The sequence below is a fragment of the Sceloporus undulatus genome, chromosome 5 (genome assembly GCF_019175285.1).
Source record: "Sceloporus undulatus isolate JIND9_A2432 ecotype Alabama chromosome 5, SceUnd_v1.1, whole genome shotgun sequence".
In the NCBI taxonomy this organism is placed as follows: Eukaryota; Metazoa; Chordata; class Lepidosauria; order Squamata; family Phrynosomatidae; genus Sceloporus; species Sceloporus undulatus.
This window is the reverse complement of record NC_056526.1, coordinates 158,880,067-158,890,413: the sequence shown is the minus strand read 5'-3', so window position 1 is coordinate 158,890,413 and position 10,347 is coordinate 158,880,067. Positions and strand designations below refer to the sequence as shown.

The 10,347-nt window shown below is 42.4% G+C and overlaps 1 protein-coding gene across 4 annotated transcripts in view; it reads left to right on the top strand.

Annotated features, from left to right (window-relative positions):
* Positions 1-8,658, top strand: part of SPRY1 (sprouty RTK signaling antagonist 1) — a 9,371-nt gene extending 713 nt beyond the window's left edge. The window contains exons 2-3 of one of the 4 annotated variants that reach the window (XM_042469362.1): positions 717-1,332; positions 6,487-8,658. In XM_042469362.1, the coding sequence (XP_042325296.1) occupies positions 6,542-7,504 (963 nt within the window). In that variant the 5' untranslated portion in view covers positions 717-1,332; positions 6,487-6,541 and the 3' untranslated portion in view covers positions 7,505-8,658. Of the gene's footprint in view, positions 1-713; positions 1,333-1,381; positions 1,543-1,588; positions 2,241-6,486 lie in introns of those variants that run through there. The other 3 variants (XM_042469361.1, XM_042469364.1, XM_042469363.1) reach the window with 3 other exon arrangements.
* The last annotated feature ends 1,689 nt before the right edge of the window (positions 8,659-10,347 follow it).

Here is a 10,347-nt window from a genome sequence, read left to right as displayed (position 1 = left end):
AAAACTATGTGTGTGTGTGTCAGGTGTTGCACTGTGTGGAAGTGTGTCAAGCAGCCTCCAAGCCCGAAAGCACATGGCAGCTTTGTAAAAGAGAAAAAAGTCCTGGCTTTGTATTAAAAAAAATCCTAGTTTGTTGTTATGCAAAGCTTGTATCACCTCAGAGGCTTAACTTAAAGAAAGTTGGGATCCTGAGGTTTCCTAGACTTGAGTTTACTAGGGATCTTATAGCACCTTGGAGATTTAAGTGAAAGAAGTTGGGATCTTAATGTTTCCTATACTTGAGTGTATTAGGGATCTTGTAGCACCTTGGAGACCTAACTGAAAGAGGTTGGGATCCTGAGGTTTCTTAGACTCGAGCCTAGCAGGGATCTTGTATGAAGTGAAAGAAAGAAGTTGGGAGCCTGAGCTTTGCTGAGCCTCGGATGCATGTGGTTCTTGAGTGCTTCCAAGTCCTTTCTGACTCCTGGCGCCCTGATCGTGGTTTCCTTCCTTGCCAGGTTTCCTTTGGAGAAAGGTTTTTGCCCTGGCCATCCCTCTGAGGCTGAGAGAGAGTGACTTGCTCATGTAGCCACAACAAAAGTGGGTCCCCATAGCCAGGTTTCAAATCTTGGGTCTTTTTTTTCTTCCCCTACCTGGCCGACCCCTTCCCTTTCTTTCTATCTCTCTTTCTCATTCCTTTCTTCATTTTTGTTCTCTTTCTCCAATCTTTCCAGCAGGCATCGCCTCGGCAACTTGTTGGTCTCCGGAGTGGCGAGGGCAAGGACCATGCGGTGAAAAAGGAAAGAAAAGAAGGAAAGAAAGAAAGAAAGAGGCGGCAGCTCGGTGGTCTCTTGGGAAGGCAGGAGACTTGCAACCCTTTGCCTCCATCCCCCTTCCCTTCCTTCTAAGGCCAGTTGCAGAGGGCTATTGAGGCAGCGTTTCGGTCTCTCTCCTTGTTTTATTACCTGGCAGCCTCCCAAAAAGGGATCTGGATCTGAAGCCCCTCGAGGCTCTTCTTCTTCGGAGAAAAGTGCCTGCCTTTGGAAGAACAAGGAGTCCCCCCCCCCCAAGACGTCCCTCCTTTTTCTTCTCCCCTCCTTTGGATGTTTGGCCTTGGGAAGGATTTGGGTCCTCTTCTTCTGCTTCTACATCTTCTCCTCCAAAAACTGGCTTTTGTCATCGTTCCAAAGGAAGAGGAGCCTTCTTGTTGCCTTTGGCCACAAAAGCCCAGCTTGGGAATGAGTCCTCCGGCCTTTTGAGACGCCAGCCTCTGCCCCTACCCCGCTGCAGCCACCCTATGGATCTCACTTAGGGGGGAGAGTGCTTTCCCGCCCGGACTGGCCTGGCCCAAACGTAAGTTGGACACCGCCGCCTCTGCCTCTTCTGGCTCTCCTGCGTGCCTTGCAAGATGGATCCCGGGAGCTTGGTTGCGCACGTGGGGCTCAGCAGGTGCCCAGGGCTGTGGGAGGCGGGCAGCAACCCCTGTTGGTCCTCCTTTTCAAGGACCTGCCTTCCCTCGCCACCTTCTGTCCAGGAGGAACTGCCAAGGGTCCTTCATTCAAGGTGACCAGACTTGGCCCGCCTTTTCCACTTTCTGTCCATGAGGAATTCCCAAATGTCCTCCATTCAGGGTGACCAGAGGTCCTCCTGTTCCAGGACCTGCCCCCCCCCCCTTTACATGTTCTGTCCAGGAGGAATTACAAAAGGCTCTCCATTCAGAGTGACCAGACTTGGTCCTCCTTTTCCTGTGCTCCATGCCCACCTGCTATCCAGGAGGAATGTCAAGCAGGTCCTCCATTCAAGGTGACCAGACTTGACCCTCCTTTCTCAGGACCTGCCCTCCCTTTCCACCTTCTGTCCAGGAGGAGTTCCAAAATGTCCTCCATTTAGAGTGACCAGAGGTCATCCTTTTCCAAGAATTCCAAAAGGTCCTCCATTTTAAGCAGCATTCAGAAGCATGCATTTCTTTTTCTAGTAGGGGTTTGAGCTTTTGTTTTTGGTCAGGTCTTCCTGTGTTTTCTGGAAGGTCTTATGTTTTGCAGGTCATGGTCCTCTTTTTCAGTGAGGACAGCTGGTCCCTCTGTCGAAGGGCAGCAGGAGATGGCCAAGCACTGGCTGACCCTGGAGGAGGTTGCGGTTGAGTAAAGCTGGTGTAGGGCTCCTTGGTGGAAGAAGGGCCAAGGAGAGAGAGGCCCACCTTTCCAGGTGGCTGGTTCTCTTAGGCACTGGCTCAGAAGACTTGAAGAAGTTTGCAGCCCTCTGTGTGTGTTTTTATTTTTTTTTAAATCTTTTCTGTTCACATTGATTTACTGCATGCAGGTTGAGGGGAAACCCTTGGGGAAATTTCTGTTTATGCTGTGGTAGAAACCCACTGGAGAAAGTGACCAGTTTTGTGGATTGGTTCTGTTGAGATTGAAGGGATCATTCCAATGACAGTGTGGATTGTAATATTATCAGAGGGTTTTCATGGCATGTTCCTTCAGAGCGGGTTTGCCATTGCCGTCCTCTGGGGCTGAGAGAGTGTGACATGCCCAGGGTCACTGGGTTTCCATGGATGAGCTGGGATTCGAATCCTGGTCTCCTAGAGTCCAGCACAAACCACCACATTGGCTGGAAGGTATATTTGACTTGAAAATGGCTTCATGCTGCAGCACTGTTACCTCCACATTTGTACTCAAAAGCAGGTTGACAAGTTTGGAGTTTGTGTAGATAGGTTCAGTCTCATGGTAGTTTAAGGTTTGTGAAGTCAAAGGCTTTCTCATGGCTGGCATCCATAGTTTTTTGTGGGTTTTTCAGGCTATGTGGCCATGTTCTAGAAGAGTTTATTCCTGATGTTTCGCCAGCATCTGTGGTTGGCATCTTCATGCCAGCCATAGCTGCTGGTGAAACGTCAGGAATAAACTCTTCTAGAACATGGCCACATAGCCTGAAAAACCCACAAAAAGCTATAGTTTAAGGTTTGTTCCTCCTACCAGTTGAAATGGGACCTTTGCAGTGATCCGAGAGCTGTGTGTGTGCAAGACTGAGGCCTGGTGTGAACAGTGTGTGCAAAATGAACTAGAGGCAGGTGGGTGCCAGACAGTGATAGTAGTAATAATGCACCACATTTGTTTAAAGGTTTTTCTGAGGGGGAGTGCTGTCACTCTGTGGTGGTTTCAAGGGAAGCTAGCCGTTGGATGGCACTCTCCCTGAAACCCTTGTTTTCCTGCAGCAGCTGCTGTTATTCATGGAGTGTGAGAAAGAGTATGTGTGTGTTTAATGGCATGTAGTCAGCTCTGGCGGGATTTCCCCTCTGAGGCTGAATGAGATTTTTAGTGGGTCAGTACAGAGGCGTGGAGGAGGAAATGGTGGGGAAGAGAGAGATAAAAAAGGCTTCCCCATGCCTCCACCCCTCCTCCTTTGAAAGCACCGAAGGGGAAGGGGTGGCTGGAAATCCCTGCATGCTCAAACTAGCACTCCCAAATCTTTTCATATGGGGCTGGAAAGGTAGAGGGAAGGAGGGCAGTGCAGCTTTAAGCAGGAGAAAGTCCGCCTCCCTGAGGTAATGGTAACCTCAGCCTTTTCCCCTCCTCCTGTAAATGGGGGAGAGAGAAAGGGAGAGAGGGGGGGAAAAAGCCTTGTTGTTTTCATTCATAACTTTTTCCTCTTCCTTCCTCTCCGTCAGCTCTGCATTCATCGCCTCCTTTGAGCTCAGGTTGCAGAGTGGGCAAGGCTGCCACTTTCTTCCTCCTCTTCTCGCCAGTTCAGAAAACAGCTCCTTGGTGTTTTTATGCTCTCCAGTCCCTTCAGAAAGGACATTTTCCAAGCCCTTTCCCACCCAACTGTTCAGTTGAGAGAACAGAGCAAAAAGAAACTGGTATTCCAGTGCTGCGGATGCCTTACGGCAAACCCTGTGAGGGAGATGTAGCAACTTCAGATACATTTTTAAATAATAATATATATAAAAAAGCCCACGTCCTGGTTTAGCTATTACGATCAGTATGGAGAGAGATCTAAGTTGTAGCACCTTTGAGAGTAACAGAAAGAAAGAAGTTGGCAGCATGAGCTTTTGTAGACTAAAGTCTACTTCTTCAGATGCAATAGCTATTAAGATGTTTGTGTCTTGTTTCCCACTTTTTTGAACACAGTGGGATTTACTTCAGAATAACTGTTGGTAGGATTGTGCACTTGATTTCGTCATTAGATGGAATGGGGCTTTACGTAACTAAACTAAACTCGGTATGCAAAGGGATCTAGTAGCTTACCTTTGAGACTGACTGAAAGAAAGAAGCTGGTAACACGAGCTTTCCTAGATTTGAGCCTACGGCTAAATTTAAAAAAAAAAGTTCCTTAATAACAGTGGGACTTATTTCAGAATAATGGCTGATAGGATTGTGCAGTTAATTTAATTCTTAGGCTTTACGTAATTAAACTAAACTTACTATGTGGAGAGATCTAGTAGTTCACCTTTGAGACTAACTGAAAGAAAGAAGCTGGTTGCAGGAGCTTTCCTAGACTTGAGCCTACGGCCTTTCAGTTAGTCTCAAAGGTGAACGACAAGATCCCTTTGCATTCTGATTTTCCAGACTAACACTGCTGTATCTTTGTAAACTAAACTTAATGTACAGAATTCTGTTTCTTCTGTTTTACACATACATCGGCTTAAAAGAGCAAAAAGTTAAGAGGAAAAGTGGCTTTCTTGTTTCTCCCAGCTTTTTTGTTTGCAGTCTTTTTTTGTCTCTGTTGTTCCAAGTAGCATTTCTTCTAAAGGACTGTGGGAAGGAAGCCATATGCATGAGGCAGATAAGGTGCAACTTGACTGAGCAGATTGCTTTATCTTAAAGTCTACATTTTGAGCAGGTGTTATGTGGGGTGGGGAGGAACCTGAACTTTGGCTTCCTCCTTCTCGGTGCCATTTTCAAAGGGAAGTGGGGGAGGAGAAAATATTTCCTTTAAAATTGTGTTGTGAGTACTGGTATTCTAGTGTAGTGTGAGAAAGAAAAGGGGGAAAAAGGAGGGAGATGTCATCTATTTTGCTCTGTGGGGCTAAGGCTTGTGGTTTTTTTTGTGCCATTTATTGTCAGTTAATGGTTTCATTAAAAGTGATAATGTTATTTATATTGGATTATAATCACCATCAAATACATGGCCCAGTGAAATGCTCATTGTATCCCCTCAAGTATGCCTGTTGTATAAAGCATGAAACCAGTATCTAAATATTAAATGGGCTGGTGTAAGTAATTCAAATTTATTTTCGATTAACCCATCCTGTGAGTTACTTAGCCTCAGTTCCTTCACATGTAATGTGGAAGTCACCATACTGGTCATGCTTCATGAAATGATATGTGTAAGATATTCAGAATGCTTTGGCAAAGGTGTGTATAGCAATTAACTGTAGTATCTTGTTTTCCTTTGCACCAGTTCATCTAAGGAATTACTGAGTCAGTTTTCAGATTTTCAAATTAAGGATTCTACTCTTAATGAAATGCAGTCATAGCAGCCCATGATGTTGCATTTTAAAGTACTTGCTGAAAAATTAAGGAAGGTGACTTTGTTTGAATCATGTCCTTCAGAGTTGTCCCAGGATCTTAGATGATTCAGACAATTATCTTTTTTTCTTCGTTTCTGAACTAAAGTAAAAGGAACCATTTACAACCTATTTACTACCTACTTGTTTGCCAGTCTGTGACAGTGTATATATGTTACTTTCTGGCTCTTCATTTGTTTGTGCACATATGTTCACAAACATCTGCTAAATTTCTAGCTCCCCTCCTGCTGACAACCTTTGCTGCCTCCACCTCCTCCTCTCACACCCAGCCTTATGGTCCAAGAACATTTGGAAACCTATTGTGTAACAGGATGTTGTTTACATCTTGTGCTTTGCTGTAATAGCAGGCTAGGTAATTCTGAAGTGATACATCTACCCAGAAATAATTCTTCACATACTTTCTCTGTTGCTAATCAGCTTCAGGCATCATGGAACTACTGTTAAAATGGAGTAGTGTCGAATGTATGTTTAAAAGAAAGATAGACATTAGAATGTAGCTTTGTCAGACAAAATATTTGTCTTTTGAAAAAATTCACAGATTTTTTTTTAAATGGTATGGATGCCTTTTTTGCTTCATGAGGCTGTGAAGCTCAATATGTGCTCTTTTATATGATGATTTATTGCTAATTAGTGGCTTAAAGATTAAAGTAGCATGAGAATCTCTTGACCAGATACCATAAGACTGTGATGTGTGGGCATAATCTTGTAATTTCATGTTTGGAAACTAGAAATACTTATTTCACAAGCATTCAAACTGTGTTTTTTAGCACCAACGGGATAACTTTCAGTGTACTTTGTTTTCACTTTCATCTAAACTGGTCTGTGTCCTGGTATTTGGAATGAATGTAATTCTATCCATGCATCTCTGGGATATTATTAGGTAGTTAGGGCAATTTGTGGCTTGCCATAAAACATTTGTTTGTTTTCATTTCCATTTCCTGTGATTTAACTCCTCGTCAACTTTTGTTTGTTTCTTTTAGGATTTCAGATGCATGCCAGGTTCTTGGTGAATGCCAGATCTAGAGATCGCTATAGATGGAGTCCCAAGGTCAGCATGGCAGTGGCAGTTCATTAGTTGTCCTTCAGCAGCCATCTTTGGATAGCCGTCAAAGGGTGGACTGTGAGAGAGATGTTCAGCCTGCCGCCATCTTGTCACTGGATCAGATCAAGACTATCAGGGGCAGCAATGAATACACTGAAGGCCCCTCTGTGGTGAAAAAGTCTGCTCCACGGGCTGCCCCTAGACAAGAAAAACATGAAAGGACTCATGAAATCATACCAATTAATGTGAATAATAATTATGAACACAGGCCCAGTCACCCAGGACATGTACTGCATCAACATAGTTCAAGAGCTCCTGTGTTGAGCAGGTCCACAAGCACTGGGAGCGCGGCTAGTTCGGGCAGTAACAGCAGTGCTTCTTCAGAGCAGGGTCTGCTGCTGAGGTCACCCCCGTCTAGGCCAGGTCCAGGTCACAGATCTGAAAGGCCAATCTGGACACAGCCCAAGCCTTCATCGCTGATTGTGGATGACCTGAAGAGTCCCTTAAAAGAGGACTCAACGCAGCACAAGTTTATCTGTGAACAGTGCGGGAAGTGCAAATGCGGAGAGTGCACAGCGCCCAGGGCCTTGCCTTCCTGCTTGGCCTGCAACAGGCAGTGCTTGTGCTCAGCAGAAAGCATGGTGGAATATAGCACCTGTATGTGCCTGGTCAAAGGGATCTTCTACCACTGTTCCAATGATGATGAAGGGGACTCTTACGCGGATAATCCTTGCTCTTGTTCCCAGTCACATTGCTGGTCTAGGTACTTATGCATGGGAGCCATGTCCTTGTTTTTGCCTTGCCTGCTTTGTTATCCTCCGGCAAAAGGATGCCTCAAATTGTGCCGAGGGTGTTATGACTGGATCAACCGTCCAGGTTGCCGATGCAAGAACTCCAACACAGTTTATTGTAAGCTGGAAAGTTGCCCTTCTAGAGGACAAGGCAAGCCTTCCTGATTTATGGAGGGAAATGTTCAGTTCCTCAGACTGTCTTTCAGGTCGTGGCTGGCTTTTCTGTTTTCATGCCTTCCTCTCCACTTTCTATTTTTTCTTATTTACATTTTCTTTTCATCTCACAACCTCTTTCAGCATAAGCACATCTGAGTATTTCCATGGTCTTTGGTAAGCATGGCTCACATACTTGCATCTAATTTTGTCTCTTGGCAAGTCACCTCAGGTTTGTGAGTAATCCCTTCATTAAAAAATATTGAGGATACTGTGTTTTTCTGAAGTCTTCTACTCTGCAAACTTTCCAAAGATGTATTTTGTTTTGTTCTCTACAATTCTATGTTTAACTAATTCTTAATGGCTTCAGAGTGATTATTTCAAGTCTTCCTTGCCTGTTTTTTTTAATATAAAAAATGTCCATAATCCAGCTCTTTAACAAAAAGAGAAAAAAGTGTTTGTTATAGATGGGTTGGAATTTAGCAAACCTAGTGCTTGCCTTCTTTTCAAATTGTAACTAGCATGCATTTTGCTCCCACTTTAAGAATTCTTTAAAATGTCTTCACATTTCACATTGTGAAACCACATTTTAGCTTGGGAAGCCACCCCCAACAAAATGTACATTGGAGACGCTATGGCTACAGCTATGTCAATTTGTTCCTGTAACTTTCAGATATATACAAGGCCCTTTGATTTCACTTATTGAATTTTTTTTTATGCTACAGTTGTTGGTTTCTGAATATTTGACTAATAATCTTCAGGTATCATACAATTGTGCAAACATTCTTGGATCTCTTCACACTTCTATTATTTCTGTGGTTTAATGCCATTTAACTTCAACCCTGAGCTCAGTAACTTTTAATCCTCTCTGTTTTTGTTGCCTTAGCCACAAAATGTGGTGCTTTTTTGTATATTTTATGTACAAACACAAAGTTGAATTCTGACTATTTTTAAGACAAAGGTCTGTCAAAACTTTTTTTATTGTAAAGAATATTTATTATATGAATCTCTATTATTTTATGATATTTATTACAAAGGACTGTTCCAAAAATGTACTCCTGTTTGAATATAACAAAATATCAATACTTAACGAAAATAAGGGTGACACAAAGAAAGTACGTATGTTAAACTATAATGCAGAAAATATAATAATTAATGAAAATGTCTCTTGGGTTCTTTATTTGTTAATATAACAATAAATTGTTAGCAGTATTAGAAAGTAAGGTTGCAGTCCTATGCTCATTTACTCAGGAATAATATACTTGGTTGTGCTCAGTCAGACTAATTTCTGAGTAGACACGTAAAGGATTGTACTATAGGAGTACTGCTGCTTTTATTCCTTCCTCATTTTCCATGACTGTGAAACCACTGCTAGTATTCTAGTTTTATTTAATCAGCATTTTAAAAAACTTTTTTTTTGTCTCTGAGACATTACTTACAAATGGGTTTTAATTTTTAAGTTTCTACTCCTCTGCCAATGATATTTATGAAAATGGCAAAAATTGATAAAAGCTTGTAAAACAATAGCTGAGCAAAAAGATATTAAATCCTAATTTTTTCAAATAGTGTGAGGTTCACATAGTGATTTTTGCCTTCTTCATTCTAAAAGTAGAATATGTGTGCCTTGAGACATGGCTACAATTTGGCATCTAAATATCATAAATGCACCAGATCCCAGTCTGATCTTGGAAATGAAACAGGGTCAGTCCTGGTTAGTATTTGAATGGGAGATCATCAACAAATACCCAGTGGGATAGGGTATATTTCAGATGAAGGATTGAGCAAAACCACCTCTGAGTATTCTTTCCTTAAGAAAACCAAATGAAATATATGGGATTACCATATGATGGCAAGGAAACACATAGACACAGAGGAGATGAAAACAGTTGCATCCAGATTTCATTTGGATGCAGCTATGGTCAGCTTTCAGTGCTGAGCCTGTTGTGATGTAGAGTCTTGTGCTTTCTTACAAGGAATTTTGGTAATAACATTCCCACCAGTTTAAACACAGTCTTTCGCTAAACAAGAAAGAATTAACATGTCATCTGGTTGAATTGCACAATAGTTGAAAAAATATATGTATTTTAAAGTTTACACTTCAATAAGAAGTACAGAAGTGTTTTGAATCTTACGAAGTTTATTATGCAAGCAAATATGTTTATACCTAGAAAGTACATTGCACTGCAGAACTTTGGAAGCCTTCTGGATAATTCTAGTTCTTTAGGTCTAGCCTATTTTGGCTGGTTTGTTGACCTTTGTCAGCTTCCAAATGGCTCCACAGCAGTTTTACGAAGAATTAATATAACATTCCACTTATTGGTGCTGTTTCAAACTCTTTGCTAAGGTTGGAATTTAGGGTTTAGTATTGTACCAGAGAGCCTGTGTGTGCACTGATTTGACTGCTGGAATCCAGAATCCTGGCTTGGCCGCTGAAACCTACTGGGTGACATTGGGCCAGTCACACACTCTCAGCCTTGGAAGAAGGAAAATCTCTGACTAACTCTTGCCAAGAAAACTCCCATGATAGGCTGGCCTTATGGGGTGTAATAAGTCAGAAACAACTTGAAAGCACACATCAGTAACAACAAATTTTACCAGTTGGAGAGTAGTGGCAACTAAGATGTCTATTCAAATTGCCTTCATTATATTAGTTTTCTCCAGGAAGCAGATATTGCTGTGCTATGGTTTCTTAAATCTTGCTGGATTGTTTCAATAACTGCACTCTTGATCCATTGCCTTTTGATCCATGTAGAAGACCTGAGTAAGCTCAGTTCCTGTGACAGAAGCAACTGCAACACACCAAGTTGTCCATTGGTTTATTAAAAATCATTTGTGTAAAAAGGCTCACTGTATTT